The sequence below is a fragment of the Bison bison genome, unplaced genomic scaffold (genome assembly GCF_000754665.1).
Source record: "Bison bison bison isolate TAMUID 2011002044 unplaced genomic scaffold, Bison_UMD1.0 scf7180017864109, whole genome shotgun sequence".
Classification (NCBI taxonomy): domain Eukaryota; kingdom Metazoa; phylum Chordata; class Mammalia; order Artiodactyla; family Bovidae; genus Bison; species Bison bison.
The window spans coordinates 559,459-577,737 of record NW_011494681.1 but is presented as its reverse complement, the minus strand read 5'-3'; the positions used below and the strand labels follow the sequence as shown (position 1 = coordinate 577,737).

At 41.2% G+C, this 18,279-nt stretch overlaps 1 protein-coding gene across 1 annotated transcript in view; it reads right to left on the bottom strand.

Annotated features, from left to right (window-relative positions):
* DNAH11 (dynein, axonemal, heavy chain 11) overlaps window positions 1-18,279 on the bottom strand; it is a 374,558-nt gene that overhangs the window by 173,331 nt on the left and 182,948 nt on the right. The window contains exons 45-49 of the mRNA XM_010839026.1: window positions 12,066-12,239; window positions 7,887-8,091; window positions 4,833-4,998; window positions 4,084-4,186; window positions 738-977 (exon numbers count right to left, since the gene is read on the bottom strand). Of these exons, the coding sequence (XP_010837328.1) occupies window positions 738-977; window positions 4,084-4,186; window positions 4,833-4,998; window positions 7,887-8,091; window positions 12,066-12,239 (888 nt within the window). The remainder of the gene's footprint in view (window positions 1-737; window positions 978-4,083; window positions 4,187-4,832; window positions 4,999-7,886; window positions 8,092-12,065; window positions 12,240-18,279) is intronic.

Sequence of the window (18,279 nt, the reverse complement as noted above, 5' to 3'; positions counted from 1 at the left end):
GGTCCACATTTGGAAAAAGCTTTTGCCTAATGTGGTTACAGTTTTGAGGCAGCTGTGGAGTGATTTAGAAGGCAGGGTTATAAAAGTATAAGAAATAAAAATCACCAAATACTGAGAAGTCTCATGAAGTTTTCATATTCCACCAGTTTACTACTTCTGTCACAAATGAACTTTGAGCCATAAATAATTCTTCAATTACTTTTACCCTACTGATAGGCCACGTAAGTTGGATATTTTCAAAATTTCAAGGTTTTGAATTCTCTCTTTGGAACTTTCTTTTCAAATCATATACATTCACACTGTCCTTTTACTGGATAAGTGAGTTAAGTGTCAATGCCAAACCAAAATAGGAATTTAAGAAATTATATTTTCTCTTGATGTATGTTTAAAAATCGTTATCACCTAAATATTAAAAAAAAATTATCCCTTTTACTTGCACAAAATGAGACACTCAAATATTTATACAGAATCATATTCAGAATCAATGAAATAGGGAGCCAAGATTTCTACGTTAGCTTCTATTGCTAAGTCTCTACCAACCTAAGGGGAATTGCTACTTTCATTGACAAAATGGGATTAATAAACCTGCATACTTCATAAAGCTTATTACAGAAAATGAAAGAATACATGCTCAAGGATGCAGCATAGTTTTAGACTAAGTTCTATGAATGAACCCCATTGGTATTACTTTAATCAGTGCCCCACTCAAGACACATAACACAGAGTCATCGAGGTACCTGGAAGACGTTTGACAAGTCTCTCAAATTAAAGAGGTAGTGGAATTTAATGGCCGTGGGTAAAAATGTATGTGCCATCATCTGATGGAATGCGATTGTTGCCTGTATCAAAGTGGGGCCACTCCTGAGAACTGAGGGACCAAATGCTTGCTGCTGGAAATGGAAACTCAGGATCTGGCTGTAGATGGTGTTCAGTGCATCCAGCGATGGGAAGTTGAATGCAAACACTGTGAAATGTCTCTGAAAACAAAAACAAACATGAGAGCTGCATAAAATAGAAAATGTAATGGTACTAGTAGATTGGGGCTTCTCTGGTGGCTCAGATGGTAAAGAATCCACCTGCCAATGCAGGAGACCCAGGTTCAATCCCTGGGCTGGGAAGATCCCCTAGAGAGGGGCATGGCAACCCACTCCAGTATTCTTGCCTGGGAAATCCAATGGACAGAGGACCCTGGCGGGTCACTGTCCATGGAGTCACAAAGAGTCAGACATGACTGAGCAACTAACACTTTCACCTTTACTTTCCAGTAGATGACCAAAACAGGGAGGGGCACTTTATTTTTCATCTCTTCCTGTATCCATACCCACTGTGATGGAACTTGGCAGTACCTTCCACTCTGACTCTCAGAGTGCCCATATGACTTGATAAAGGCAACAGAAGGAGATAGAAGTAACAGGGTGCCAGTCACTGTCAAAGGCTTGTGTGTTTCCACTAGCTCTCTTAGGGCTCTATCTTTGCAATGAATTCTACATGCCTACCCAAGGATGAGAGACACATGACACAGAGCCATGTTGTCCCAATTACAATCACTCCAGCCAAAGCCACCCTGAGTAGCTGACAATTAACTGCCCAACATGTGAACAAGCTCAGGTTAGGTCAGCAGAGTCACCCAGCTGAGTCTCCACTGACTACACAAAAGCAAGCAAACCACAGACTGTTGTATGTACAGTGGCAGTGGTGGCGATTATTATTTAAAGACTTACATGCACTCAGAAAACCTGCACATAAGTATTTACTGTAGCTTTATTCCTAATTGCCAAAATCTGGACACAACCATTGCTGTTGCTCATTCACTCAGTCGTGTCTGACTCTTTGTGACCCCAAGACCCGGAGCACACTAAGCTTCCCTGTCCTTCACCATATCCCAGGGCTTGCTCAAACTCATGTCCAGTTGGTGATACCATCCAACCATCTCATCCTCTGTCATCCCCTTCTCCTCTTGCCCTCAATCTTTCCCAGCATCAGGGTCTTTCCCAATGAGTCAACTTTTCACATCAGGTGGCCGACTTCAACTTCAGCATCAGACCTTCCAATGAGTATTCAGGACTGATCTCCTTTAGGATTGACTGGTTTGATCTCCTTGTAGCCCAGGGGACTCTCAAGATTCTTCTCCAACACCACAGTTTAAAAGCATCAATTCTTCAGTGCTCAGCCTTTTATATGGTCCAACTCTGACATCCAGACATGACTACTGGAAAAACTACATGTTTGACTAGACGGACATTTGTCGAAAAAGTAAAGTAAAAGTAAAGTCTCTGATTTTTAATATGCTGCCTAGGTTGATCATAGCTTTTCTTCCAAGAGGCAAGCATCTTTTAATTTCATGGCTGCAGTCACTGCAGCCATAATTTTGGAGCTCTTCATTTTGAAGAAAATAAAGTCTGTCACTGTTTCCACTGTTTCCGCATATATTTGTCATGAAGTGATGGGACCAGATGCCATGATCTTAGTTTTTTGAATGTTGAGTTTTAAGCCAGCTTTTTCACTCTCCTCTTTCACTTTCATCAAGAGGCTTTTGAGTTCCTCTTCACTTTCTGCCATAAGGGTGGTGTCATCTGCATATCTGAGGTTATTGATATTTCTCCCGGCAATCTTGATTCCAGCTTGTGCTTCTTCCAGCCCAGTATTTCACACGATGTACTCTGCATATAAGTTAAATAAACAGGGTGACAATATACAGCCTTGATATACTCCTTTCCCAATTTGGAATCAATCTGTATTTCCATATCCAGTTCTAACTGTTGCTTTTTGAGCTGCATACAGGTTTCTCAAGAGGCAGGTAAGGTGGTCTGCTTTTCCCAGCTCTTGAAGAATTTTCCACAATTTGTTGTGATCCACAGAGTCAAAGGTTTTAGAGTAGTCAATGAAGCAGTAGTAGATGTTTTTCTGGAACTCTCTTGCTTTTTATGTGATCCAATAGTTGTTGGCAATTTGATCTCTGGTTCCTCTACCTTTTCTAAATCCATCTTGTACATCTCTCGGTTCACATACTGTTGAAACCTAGCTTGGAGGATTTTGAGAACTACTTTGCTAGCATATGAAATGAGTGCAATTGTGTGGTAGTTTGAACATTCTTTGGCATTGCCCTTCTTTGGGATTGGAATGAAAACTGACCTATTCCACTCCTGTGTCCACTGCTGAGCTTTCCAAATTTGCTGGCATATTGAATGCAGCACTTTAGAATTTGAAATAGCTCAGCTGGAATTCCATCATCTCCACTAGCTTTGTTCGTAGCTATGCTTCCTAAGGCCCAGCTGACTTTGCATTCCAGGATGTCTAGCTCTAGGTGAGTGATCACACCATTGTGGTTTCCAGGTTATTATGATCTTTTTTGGTACAGTTCTCCTATGTGTTCTTGCCACCTCTTCTTAATACCTTCTGCTTAAAGCATCCTTAAATAAGTAAATGGATAAATAAACTAGGAACACCCAGACAATGAGTATTATTCAGTGATAAAAATAAATGAGCTACCAAGACATGAAAAGCCATGGAGGAACCTTAAACGCATATTTAAGCTAAGAGAAAGAAGCCAGTCTGAAGAGGCTACATACTATATGATTCTAACTATAGGACACGCTGGAAAAGGCAACACTATAGAGACAGGAAAAGGATGAATGGTGGCCAGGGATTCGGGGATAGGGAGGGCTGATTAGGGGGAGCACAGGGGATTTTTAGGACATGAACTACTCTGTGTGATACTTTAATAACTGATACCTGTAATTGTACGTTTGCTAAAAGCCACAGGATATGTAACACAAAAAACGAATCCTGACATCAACTTTACACTTCACTTAATAATAATTTATAAATATTGGCTCATCAATTGTAATTGAGGCAGCACACCAATGCAAGATGTTTGTAGATGAGTCACAGGGTGTGAGGGAATACATGGGAACTCTCTGTACTTTCAGCTCATTTTTCTGTAAACCAAAAGCTGCCTTAAAAATTCTGTTAATTAAAATAAGCTTCCATGCTTCACCAAATGTACAGTACAACCATATAGCCTAATCTTTACCCCAAAAGCACTAAGAATCAAGATCAACAATGTGAGTATTGACACCCTACCTGTAGTCTAGGATTGATGGTGAAACTGCCCACCATCGGATTCATGCAGGCAACATATTGACAGCTGTGGATTTCTTTAAGCATCACTTTCTGTCTGTCATACCTGCAAGATATAAAACAGAACCTTAAATCCCAAAGTTCAAAATAACAACAAATCCCAGCAGTTCATAAAGGACTTCAGCATAAATTGTTTTCTTTAATCTTTATAATCACTGTGTGATGTTGAACTTGTTAGCCTATCTGAGAGATAAAAACTAAAGCTTGGGAAGCTGAAGACTATGTGGCTCCTTTGATGCCAGTATCAACACGTGGAGCTAAATCAATAGGTATTATTGCTGTTTATTGATTCACTTTAGTCTGGTTAAAAATACCCATAGCAAGACTAGGGGCTCTCCCCTGCTTAACATCAGGGACTGTCAACTGTGATGCCCAGACATTACCAGATGTTTACATCTTACAGAAAATGTCAAGCTTCTCCTAAGTAACTGTGAGTTAATATATTAAGGAGCTTAAGCTTTAACTGGAGAGTTTACGTTTCTAAGATACTTTTCAATCCAATTCTTCCAATGATGCAAAGAAAATCTACTCCATTTAAGATGAGCAAAAGGGGAAGCAAACTGAAACCCAAAAAAGTATCACAGAAGATGCTCCTCAGAAGAGGAAGAAACTGGGGTGGTTCTATTTAAAAAATTTTATCCATAGTAATAATAATTAGATTTCAGTAGAAAATGAAACACAGAATCGCTTACCAGTGTCCATAATCAATATGCTGTCGAATCAGAGTGTGGGGCTGGACAGTGCCGTACGAGTCCACTGCAGGCATATTCATGTCGTCAATAAAATAGACCAACTTTTTATTTCCTCCTGGACCATAGTTACGACCAGCTTTCTTCTCTAGAGGTTTCTCAAGAATTCCTGAAACCAATATATAATTCTGTCCACCAATCAAATAAAAATGTAAACTTCTGTTTATATATAAATATATTTATATATAAATACAAAACAGAACATTAGTCCTTTTTTTCTTCTTTTTCCTCATCCTGCCCATTTCATCCACTCTGTGGCTTCAAGTATCACCTCTCTGCAGGTTAATCCCAGAAACATGTCTCTGTTCATCTCCTGCCATGTAATACTCTCCTGGAGCTCACCCTGGCTCCGCTCCCAGAGTCCGCAGCTGCAGCACTGGGCATACTGGCCGTCACATCTGAGACAACACCTTCGCTGCGGACCTTCACACCTTCCCCCCCGTACCTACCGTCATTCAGGAACCACTGCCAGTCCACCCAGAACCCGTCAATAAGTCCTTCTTTATCTTCCTCGTACTAGAGTCTAGGGACAGTCAGGAATTTCTCACATCTCTCTTCTTGGGCCATGGGGTACAGAAGTATAAGAGGATACTATATGCAGGCATTATCCTGTGTATACCTCAAGTTACATCTCTTCACCTGCCTATCTGACTTTGTGTTGATATGTTTGAGAGGAAATCACAAATACAGAAAGTCTTGACAGTATGGACCTGAGATGCAGTATCTAGTCACTTGCCTACTCTCTAAATGAACTATAAATAGCTTGAGGACAAGAACTCTGTCGTGTTCATTTCCGTATGCCTCATAACACCTACAGCAAGTAAGTAACTTGTTAAATGAAAACAGGAATGAATGAAGTAAAAAAATATATAAAAAGTTAATTCACAAGCCCTTTTTCCAAGCAGCATATCTACATTTCCAAATGGTTGCTAAACTTCAGTTCCTGTTAGCCACTGACAACTGTATGTTTGGCCAACATCAAATGTGCCTGTTCCCAAACTCAATTTTACATACCTCTTCCCCACTCATGACCCATCACTTCTTTGTAGCCTTCTGTGCTCCTACCAACAGGATTAACACTCTCCCAATCAGCCAGATGCAAGGCCTGAATTTAATCTTTCCTTTCTGGTCCCTGATTTGTTCAAGCACAGCCTGTAAATGGTACCTCACGTCTCCTCCTTTTGTCTTTCCTTCTAAAGCTCTAGTCCAGGGTATCATTTCATTCAGCTAATACATTGCTCAAGGAGACTGGTCTCTCCACCATAGACTTTTCTTAAAATAGAGCCTGTTGTCGTTGTGGTTTAGTCACTAAGTCATGTCCAGTTCTTTTGCAAACCCATGGACTGTAGCCTGCCAGACTCCTCTGTCCATGGAGTTTTCCAGGCAAGAATATTGGAGTGGGTTGCCATTTCCTTCTCCAGGGGATCTCTCCAACCCAGGGATCAAACCTGGGTCTCCTGCATTGCAGGCAGATTCTTTACCACTGAGCCACCAGGAAAGCCCAAAGTAGAGCCTGCATCTTGTCAACTCCTTGCTCCCCATCGATGGCTCACAGCTCCGTACCATATGAAATATGTTCTTTTCCACTTGCACGTTAGCTACAGTCTCAGTGACCAACCATCCCTGGTTGCCTGGGATGATCCCAGTGATAGCACTAAAAGTCCCTTATCTCAGAAACCTTCCAGTCTTCAGCAAACTAGACAATTGGGCATTCCACCTATAACTCCAGCCTTTGCCCTATTTTCTACCTGATCACTATGCTTTGATCAACTTAGAGATTCAATTAAATGAATGTGTCCCACAAATTTCTCTTTCATGTCTTTGCTTAATCTGATTCTTCTAGCCTAAGTTCCCTTTTTGCCTATACACCATCCCATCTCAAAGGTCTGAAATCCTTTCTTCAGAGTACACTAGCTCTTTCTATTCCTCATGCTAATAGGCAATGTCTAAATCTATTCATGCTTGTAACCCTTCCAAGAATCAGCAAGCTAAACTTCGTTCAACTATTGAATTGCAGCCCTAATCTTCCATTTACAAGTGATAAAGTGATCCTTTCTTCTGTGTCCACAATGAAAAGCATGTATTATACACAGTGTCTGGGGATAAAGTAGATAACTGATACATATTCGCTGAAGAAATGAATGAAAACCTTCCAGGTCAGCTTTTAACTGTTTCACTCACAAAGATGAGGAAGACAAACTTGATTAAGAAAGAGATTACAGCACAATCATTCCTGGGTGAGTTAATGATTTAAGTTATAAGAAAACAGGTTGTTAATCTCTACTGATAGGGCTAAGGAAATAGCAACAATGCACACAGTAAAGAAACCATGCTCAGGGCAACAGGTTTCATAAAGCAGTGAACAACAGGAACTTTTGCTGCCCTCACACGACACAACCCCACTGCTCTGCTGGACAGTGAGACACTGCTCTCAGCTCTTTATAGTAGTTCTTCTCTACTTCTCACGTCTACTCTGTTTGCCCTCTGCCCTTCCAAACTCAAAATGCCCCAAATCTATGTGGTTCTTTTGATTACACTGATGCATGTATTCAACAGCTAAAAATTATTCTCACAGTTCTAAGATTTAACAAACAACTGGTGGCCTGTCATTTCATCAATACAGTCTGAGTGAATTCCCCACTAAATCAATCCCTTGCTTGCAGAGGTAACCAGTATACATTCTTCCTTGAGCATATTCTTTCGTTGCTAGGGCTCCACGAAATTGATTAAAGCTAACCAAATGGTTTAGAGGCAAAGCAATGGAACTGTTGATGTCAATTCTTTCTGTTCTATAGAGTAATAACCCAAGTAAAGCCAGGAGGGATATAAAAAGCCAAAATAACAATATTTAAACAAAGTATATTCAGCCAGAGTGGTGAAAAATAAAAATTCATTCTAAGCAAAACGTCTAAGACAAAGGAATCATCTCTGGGCTGCATGTCCTGGCTCTGATAGTATCTGACCTTGCTTCTGGAGTATAAAAGGAGGAACACTTACGCTGCAGGGCTGCCGATGTTGTGTAGTAGTTGAAAGGCACACGGGATACTATATAAGCCTCAGACAGACCTGCCAGCATGTCACCTACAAAGACTGTTTTTCCTACTCCAGCGTTTCCTACCAGCATCAATGGCTGTCCTTTCTCAAGCAGCAACTCCACAAAATATCGAAGACGGGTTGTCTCTGTTGTGTGAACCAGAGCTCTCTGGTGGGGAAAAACAGACAAAATTTTGTACCTGCACCAACACATAGTCATTTTAGAATTTTAGAATTGAGACTAAATGCATTCTTAGTTCTAGTTGACAGCCAGTAGGAGAGATCCCACTTAATGTTTCATTTTGAATGGTCAGTTCAGACATCATAGCTTGAGAAAAGAAACTGTGTAGTGTTGTCAAAATGCCATAGCAGAAAGAACTGACTTATTTTTTCCAGTTAAGACCTAGCACCCAAGGCTTCCCATCATGGAAATATCTATACTCTGCCTAACCTTTGGTTAGGTATTATAAAGGAATACAGTGAACGCTTAAGAAACTGCCCACCACTCTTTAGGATATGGTGAAACATGCGAAAGGCCAAGATATATATTAACAAAAATCGGTAGCAATTCTTTCACCCAGTAAGATTAATGATTTATGTGCAAAATGATTAGACACAATTCACTCTAAAGGAGTTTAGTGCAAGGAGAGAGCAGCCGGGAAGAAACAAACGTTAAGCGAAATAGTCACAAGTCCAAAGCACGGTGATACTTAGTGTACATTGTTCTGTTAAAATTTTTTATAGCAATGCTTCTGTTGTAAAGATTAGTTATTTATTTAGATTTTTTTAAAGTATAAATTTATTTTAATTGGAGGTTAATTACTTTACAATATTGTATTGGTTTTGCCATACTTCAACATGAATCCACCACGGGTATATACGTGTTCCCCATCCTGAACCCCCTCCCACCTCCCTCCCCGTACCATCCCTCTGGGTCATCCCAGTGCACCAGCCCCAAGCATCCTGTATCCTGCATCGAACCTGGACTGGCGATTCGTTTCATATATGATATTATACAAGTTTCAATGTCATTCTCCCAAATCATCCCACCCTCTCCCTCTCCCACAGAGTCCAAAAGACTGTTCTATACATCTGTGTCTCTTTTGCTGTCTCACATATACTACATTGTTTCATGAAAAAATTGAGGTGGCTTACAGAAATACAATAAAAAGAATACAAATAAATAAAAAGCCGACTGAGGGAATAGAAACGAATACACTGTGTAAAATCAGGGAAAGGGGAAGCAGATGTAGACACACTGGAGAGAGAAGCCTGCACGGTGATTAAAGAGAGTTGAAAAGGTCTTACAGTTGGTGGGGGCGGGGGGCAAATTAAAAAGGGGATTACAAAAAACTCTTTGCAGGATTTATATAGCTCGTAAGAAAAACACACAAACTCTGTAATGGATAAAGTTCTTCCCTGCATGGTTCACGTACACTGACCACAGATCAGTATTTTATAGACCATTCAAGATTAAATTCATGATAAAGAGCATTCATTCTAGAACTTCGCCTGAATTCAGTGCTCCTCTCGGGACCTGTTGAAAGACACAGACTCTTTTGTGCTACACTGAACAGTCCCAGATGACTTTAAAATCACCATTGAATTCTGTAACATGTTTCTTTTCCTTTCTTGTTGCTAGTTGTCACATTTGCTATTTAATTGGCTATTAATATTGGCTCTTTTCTCCACACATTAATATGGATAATTAATACCTACTGAGAGCTGAGTATGTGAGAGGTACTGTGCTGAGCCGTTTACATGTGTTACATCATATGATACTCATAACAAACCTAGGAGGAGAGTTTTGTTATCATTTACATTTCAGAGATGATGGAGCTAAAGCTTAGAGAACATTAATAAATTGGCCAGAGGCATACGTGGTGGTACTTGGATTTAAACCCAAATCTGTCTAGAGCCTGAGTCCTATCTTACCTACTGCACAGAATGCTCTTCGGAGCATGGACCATACACACATTAGCTGATGTCTAAGTACTCCATTTCTCCATATATAAAAAGGCTAGTAACAGTCCTTTCTAACAGAGAATTAGAAGAGTGTCATAAAGGATTAAATTAATCTATGGAAATAAAGCATTTAGAAAAGGGCCTGCCATATTATAATGTCATGTTAGTATTTGCTATTATTATTGACTCAATATGGTTTTCCTCTAACATGTTAAGAGGCTTTTAATCAAAATCACATTTGGAGCAATTGTGTATAAAGTAAGACTAGGAGGTCCTGACAGGTTCTCTGTTGAATAAAATACATCCCTGATAAGATGCATCAACCTTGTGATATCACTTTTTGTGTGTTTCTTTTGGTTAACTACAAGTCCTCAGCTCTCAGCCAGCTAGATAATATCGTTAGGTGGCTGAGGTCTAGACAGGCTGAGCTAAAACAGAGATGTTAAAATCCATAAAGCGGACAGAGCAGACCTTCATAATTAAGGTAACCTCATCACCTGGGCCTGAGACTAGGGTAGGGGTGGCACACGGCCCCTGGAGAAATGGATGCAGAAGGCAGTCTGCTCTGGGGCTTCTGGAAAAAGTTTCTGCCCGCTTAGTAAAAAATACAGAAGCCTTCTTTCTCCATGTCTTGCTTCCTTCTAACTCCTGGGACCTCTAGAGTCATCTTGGATTGAGGAGATACCAGTCTTTAAACAAGGCCAGTGCTAAGGCAGGAAGATCCGAATCCGTAGTGTTATCACCAAGTCACAGAACTCATCAGTCTCAGGGCCTTCCTACCTCTGAGTTTCTTGTTTGCAAAATAATGAGTTTTCTCATGGCTATAGGATGAATTGTGTCCTCTCAAAATTCAACTATTGAAGCTCTAACCCCAGTATCTCAGAAACATGATAGTATTTGGAGATAAGGTCTTTAAAGAGATGATTAAGTGAGGCCTACCTAATCCAATCCAACTGGTGTTCTTGTCCAAGGAGGAAACTTGAACACACTTCAGGATGGTGTCCAGGGAAATGTGTGTACACACAGAAAGGATCATAGGGGGCCACAGCAAGAGGAGACCATCTGCAAGCCAAGGACAGAGGCCGCAGGGAAAACCAAATCTTAGCCTGAGAAAAATGCATCTCTGACGTTTAAGCCACTCATTCTATGGCAGTTTGTTAGGGTGTCTTAAGCACGCTGATACAAGCAGAGTGGGCCCCAAATTCAAAGTGACTGGTAGAAAGGAAAGTGTGAATACACAGAATACACTTGGGAAAATGCCATCATATATGTGAGTGACTAATGCCGCCTCAAAGCAAGGACACCAAGACCGCCAGTGAACCTCCAGAATCTAGGAGATTCCTCAGAAGGAACCAACCCTGTTAACACCTCTATTTTCAGCTTCTAGCCTCCAAAACTGTGAGACAACACATTTCTGTTGTTGAAGCCACCACGTCTGTGGTTACTTTGTTACTTCAGTTCCAGGAAACGCATACATTGAATTTTCTTTTATTTCACAATAACTGCCTCCTAATTAGCGTGGCAATCACTTACATGCATTTTATAGGGCACGGCTTGAAATAATAAGTTCCAAAGCCAATCAATATGAGGTAATTTTGAGAAAGAAATATAATGAAAAGCAAAACAGACTGAAGAAGAATTAGAAAATGGTTAAAAGATAATTTGATATATAAAAATGTAGGACAATTTATAAAAAGAAACAGTTAAAAAAACAATAAAGATTCATTTAGATTTGTGACTTGCCTTGTGAAATTGAGATATACATCTTTGACTAGGAAGATGAAACATTCATTTTATGGCTTCAGGGGTAAGGCAAAGAAGTTCTATGTGAAAAGTACTGCTTAAGAAATGTAAAGTAAGGTCAGAAGTAAGACTCACCGAACCTCACTGAACTAATAAAAACATGCCTTCAATTTTTATAAAATCATACAATTTCTAGGAAAATCTAAAGAAAGCTGTTACCACAGAATTAAGTTGAAATAAAAAAAGAAACTGTAGAAATATAACCATGTTCCTAGCCGTTCCTATAACAGATTCTTCTTTCCAAGGAAATATGCTATATGCTGACCATACCAACAGGAAACCATCCATCAGGCAGGAAAAGGAAGACAGCGTAAAAACAAACGAGGCTCAAGCCAGCAACATGTGGTTGAAGATCACGGTGTTCCCCACACCTACCTGCAAAGGTATTTCTGGATCCATAGTAAATTGGGGGATTTTATCAGCCCAAGGCAAAAACTTCTTACTTTTGTGGTCCAGATAATAATCAAAAATTGTTCCCTGGGATGGAAACTTCACTGCTTTCATCTCTTTATGCCACCACTGACTGAATTCAGCTTGACAACCAGAAAGCTAAGGAGAACAAGAGAAATTCTTATTGCACACTTACAGGTAATTCTGAACACATACAAAGCCACAGCAAGTGCAGCTGACCATACAGTGTTTTCAGCGAACACTTCAGAATTACAAACAGGACTGAGTAACTGACAAAAGAAAAATAAATAACTAGAAGGAAGTTATAATAAGTGACAATACCACTGAGGCTGAAAGCTATAACTGCCGTACGTCCATCAGGTACAAATTTTCGGCAGTAATTATTAACTTAAAAAGCAAGGTAAGTTTAGGTGAACCTTAGATGACTCTGACGTTATTCAGTTTGATAACAAGCTATCATGCAGGTCACCCTGCTAAGACAGTGGTTAGCAAACACTAGCGTTTATTTCTACCAATGTCTCCCTCAGTTGATAGCAAAATGGGGAAAGTAGGAACAAACGAATACTTCAAAAAATTAGTAACATTATTGACTCAGACACTGTTCTTTATTTGAGCTTATAGCCTTCGTAGAACTTTCGGTGTTAAAAATATCCTTTCCTTTATAAAGCTGTGGTGATAATAAATGGTCATTTAAAAATAAATACCCTTATTTAGAAAAACAAACAGTTGGTAACCCTATTTCATTCCTTCAAATCATTAATGAAATTTTGTTGGTCTTTGAAATTTGAAATCTGAGAAGCTCTGCCATGAGGGAAGGGAAAGAACGGACTTGGTTTTCAACTCAGTAGTTGAGCTGAAACTCCACAGATTCCTGTCCCATAAGAGAATCTTCCAGAAAAGATAATGGAGTAGGAAACAGGTTCTCCTTGCTAGAAGGCGCTTGTTTTTATGATGGCAGGTACAAGCCCTTTGCTGCTAGATTAGCGGTTAGAAAGTGGAGACGGGGAAATTCCAACTGTGTGCTAGCAACTAACAGCCCCTCCTGCACCTACGGGATGACCAGACAAAGCTTCGGAGCTCTCTAAATACACTGTGTGTGTTCACCACATTCACCAACCTTACATGTATCTAAAACTTCAACTCCCATTTTGCCCCAGGGAAATTCAAGTTACTTTTACCTTGGTGTCCTTATGTCCATGGACTATGGCCCACTTTCTGTGTGAGACTGATCAGACACATGAGTAGAGATGGATAGGATGGCTGGAAGGTAGGAGGGTGTGGTTAGGGCTGAGAGGCATGGTCAGCCTTAGCAGGGAGAGCTGATCCCACCAACCTTCCCAACAAGCGGAGCTCACATTCCTACAGACCACTACTTACATATTTAGTTATCTTCAGATTGGCATCACAGGATTTTTTCTTTTTAATCATCCTACCGAAGTTGGTCAGAAACCAAGTTCATTCAAAAAAATATTCCTTATTTGCTACCATTCTTTGTAGGAAGGATGCACATGAGATTTCTACTTTACAATAAAATTTGCTTCACCTAACCACTATGTCAGCAGAGTCATTTTGATGACAAGTCTTCGATCATTCATTCACTCACTAAAATGCATTTGTTCCCGTACTGGGGAAGAAAACAAACAGGGTTTCTGCCCTCACAGAACTTATGGGGGAAATGAAGGGGAAGTATGGTGGAAGCAGAGGTGAAGTCTATGAACACAGAAATAAATACACTGGTATCTTGAAAGCCAACTTTGCTGGAAGTGAGAGAAATGAGGGCATCTATTTTAACTGGATGTACAGGGAATCAACTCTGAGAACAGGCACCAATTAGGGAGCAGAACATTCCAGGAAGAAGTCAACAAGTACAAAGATCTTATCACAGGAAAGAACCTGCATTCCAGAAACTGGCCAGTGCAGCTGGAGGGGAGGGAGCGGCTGAGGAAGAAGTAGGGAGAGACAGGCTGGGCCAAAGCCAAAGGCCTTGTAAATGAAATTCTAAAATTGTATCTTAAAAGCAATAGGAATCCATTAAAGTGTTGTAAATTCTGGAGTGTATCATATAATCCAATTTACATTAAAGAAACCACTCTGGCTGCTGAGTGCATAATGGATGATGGGGCAAGTACAGAAGCAGAAAGACCAGTGAGGAGATTACTTCAGAAGTCAAGTGGGGAATGATAGCAGCTGTTTACAGGAGGCTCAGGGAGGGATGACGGGGACCAATTTTGGAAGGTGTCTGCAACAGCCGGGGTTAAGAACACAGGTCTGAGTCAGTCAGCTGCAGTCTGAACTTGCCTCAGACATAAGCTAGCCACGTGTCTCCAAGGAGGCCAACTTATCTAAGTTTGAGTTCCTTTTTTGTAAAAGAAGAATAGCTATAACTATACAGACAGGATAATTTTTTTTTTTTTTAAGATTCAATAAGCTAGCCTATTAGAAACCCTAAACTCTTTCCCTGACATATATTCATAGAAGGCACCCAAATCTGATGACTAAATGGCTATTCCTAAGACTGTTTCTTGGATCTGCTTCATTCATGTTTCCAGCTTCATAATCTCTCTTTTGAATGCTGTGTAGTTAAAGCAGTTTTGAAAATTTAAAGATGATGATGTCGAATACTAATTGGGGAGAGTGTCTGGGACAGGAAGGGGACCACGTGATGCTCAGCTCCTGGTCTGACTAGCTGGCTTGGAAGGCTGCCAAGTCTGGAAACTGCAAAGATGAAAAGAGGGTCAAGTTGGGAGGAAGGTGAGCCGTCATGATGAGGAACAGAAAAATCTCAGCTGTCAACATCCTTCTCATGCCATTTTACTTGGTTGTACAGCCCTGGAAAAGGAAACACTCTGTGGAGAACATTGGAAAAAAGACAAAGTCATGAGGTTTTGGGGTAGACAGGAATACTCTGCATGTGGCCTCCATGGAGAGGAATCCATATGTGCAAATTCTGCCTTTGAGATAAACCATGTGAAGCCACACAACACTCTTAACTCGGGCAAGAAAGGCTATTATTCTTTAGAAAAAGCACTTGGAGATAACTGAAGAAATGTGGGTTCTGAGAAGGGTCAAAATGAGACTTAGGAGGCCAAGTAAATGCCAAATTCATTTACAGATATAAAGTACAGTAACTTAGTGACAAGTCGCAGAACTGGCCCACAGGTCATAGCAACCATGGATTTTAGAACCTATTGTGACTAAACAAATTTGGGTTACTCTTGGCTGTAATACCTTCCAATTTTAATTCCCAAACATAGTCCACTGGAGAAGGGAATGGCAAACCACTTCAGCATTCTTACCTTGAGAGCCCCATGAACAGCAAGAAAATGCAAAAAGATAGGACACTGAAAGATGAATTCCCCAGGCTGGTAGGTGTTCAACATGCTACTGGAGAAGAGCGGAAAAACAGCTCCAGAAGAAATGAAGAGGCAGAGGCAAAAGGGAAACATTGCCCAGTTGTGGATGTGACTGGAGGTGAAAGTAAAATATTGTAAAGAACAATACTGCATAGGAACCTGGAATGTTAGGTCCACGAATCAAGGTAAATTGGAAGTAGCCAAACAGCAGATGGCAAGAGTGAACATTGACATTTTAGGAATCAGTGAAATAAAATGGACAGGAATGGGTGAATTTAATTCAGAAGACCACTGAATCTACTATTGTGGACAAGAATCCCTTAAAAGAAATGGAGTAGCCCTCATAGTCAACAAAATGGTCCAAAATGTGATCTCAAAAATGACAGAATAATCTCGGTTTGTTTCCAAGGCAAACCATTCAACATCACAGTAATCCAAGTCTATGCCCCGGCCAGTAATGCTGAAGAAGATGAAGTTGAACGGTTCTCTGAAGATCTACAAGACCTTCTAGAACTAACTGTAAAAAAAAAACAGGCAAGTTTAGCCTTGGAGTACAAAATGAAGCAGGGCAAAGGCTAACAGAGTTTTGCCAAGAGAACGCACTGGTCACAGCAAACACTCTCTTCCAACAACACAAGGGACGCCTCTACCCATGGACATCACCAGATGGTCAATACTGAAATCAGATTGATTATATTCTTTGTAGCCGAACATGGAGACGCTCTACACAGTCAGCAAAAACAAGACTGGGAGCTGACTGTGGCTCAGATCATGAACTCCTTATTGCCAAATTCAGACCACTAGGCCATTCAGGTATGACCTAAACCAAATCCCTTATGATTATACAGTGGAAGTGACAAATATTTTCAAGGGATTCGATCTTACAAAGAGTGCCTGAAGAACTATGCATGGAGGTTCATAACACTGAACAGGAGGCGATGATCAAAACCATCCCCAAGAAAAAGAAATGCAAAAAGGCAAGATGGTTGTCCGAGGAGACCTGACAAATAGCTGAGAAAAGAAGAGAAGCAAAAGGCAACGGAAAAAAGGCAAGATATACCCATGTGAATGCAGAGTTCCAAAGAACAGCAAGGAGAGATAAGAAAGCCTTCCTCACGGATCAGTGCAAAGAAATAGAGGAAAACAACAGAATGGAAAAGACGAGAGATGTCTTTAAGAAAATTAGAGACACCAAGGCAAAATTTCATGTGAAGATGGGCACAATAAAGGACAGAAACAGGGGAAGGCGCCAAGATGGCGGAGGAGTAGGACGGGGAAAACACTTTCTCCCCCACAAATTCATCAAAAGAGCATTTAAACGTCGAGTAAATTCCACAAAACAACTTCTGAATGCCAGCAGAGGACACCAGGCACCCAGAAAAGCAACCCAACTCCTCGAAAGGAGGTAGGAAAAAATATTAAAGACAATAAAAGAGACAAAAGAGGGAGGGACGGAGTTCCGTCCCGGGAAGGGAGTCTTAAAAAGAGAGAAGTTTCCAAACACCAGGAAACCTTCTCACTGCCGAATCCGTGCCGAGCTTTGGAAGCACAGAGGACAACATAACAGGGAGAAAAAATAAATAAACAATTAAAACTCGCAGATTGCGAGCCCTACGGTAACTCCTCCAGCGGAGAAGCAGCGCAGACGCCTGCATCCACCATTAGCAAGCGGGGGCTGGGCAGGGAGGCGCGGCGCGGGCTGCATCGCTGAGAGTAAGAATCTGGCCTGAATACCCTGAGCACTATCTGAGCGAAATAATTTGGGCTAGCAAACCAGACTGTGGGATATCTACCATGCGAAAAGCCAGCCCTAACCTAAGACACCGCCAGCCCACGCACGGAACAAAGGACTAAACAGAGGTAGCCGGCTGCAAACCTTCCCCCTCCGGTGACAGGCAGCCAGAGCCGGAAGGGGGCAATCGCAGCCCCAGAGAGACATTATCTATAAAACTGGCTTCTTTGCTAACTAAAACTTATTGGGGGTCTGGACAGTCAACATCTGCCTGAGAAGGTGTGCCGGTTTTACACCCAGATAACCAAGTGGCAGGGAGGCGATAAGTCGCAGCATTGGCGCTCGCCAAACACCTCATCACCTGAGCTGCTTGGACCTGGGAAGAGCACAAAACGCAGCCCCAACTGAGTCTGCGCCTCTGAGGACTACCTGAGTGCCTGAACCTGAGCGGCTTGGACCTGGGAGGTGCATGCTACCCAGGGCCAGCCTCGGATTGTTCCCGGCGGAACAACCTAGAGCCTGAGCAGTGTGGGCAGGGAGGCTACACGCGCCGTGAGCGGGGGCAGACCCAGTGTGGCTGAGGCACTGGGAGCGCACGCCAGTGTCATTTGTCTGCAGCATCCCTCCCTCCCTCCCCATAGCGCGACTGAACAAAGAGAAGAAATACAGCTCCACCCACCAGAACACCGACACAAGCTTCCCTAACCAGGAAACCTTGACAAGCCACCTCTACATACCCACACACAGCGAGGAAACACCACAATAAAGAGAACTCCACAAACTGCCAGAATACAGAAAGGACTCCCAAACTCAGCAATTTAAACAAGATGAAGAGACAGAGGAATACCCAGCAGATAAAGGAACAGGATAAATGCCCACCAAACCAAACAAAGGAGGAAGAGATAGGGAATCTACCTGATAAAGAATTCCAAATAATGATAGTGAAATTGATCCAAAATCTTGAAATTAAAATGGAATCACAGATAAATAGCCTGGAGACAAGGATTGAGAAGATGCAAGAAAGGTTTAATAAGGACCTAGAAGAAATAAAAAAGAGTCAATATATAATGAATAATGCAATAAATGAAATTAA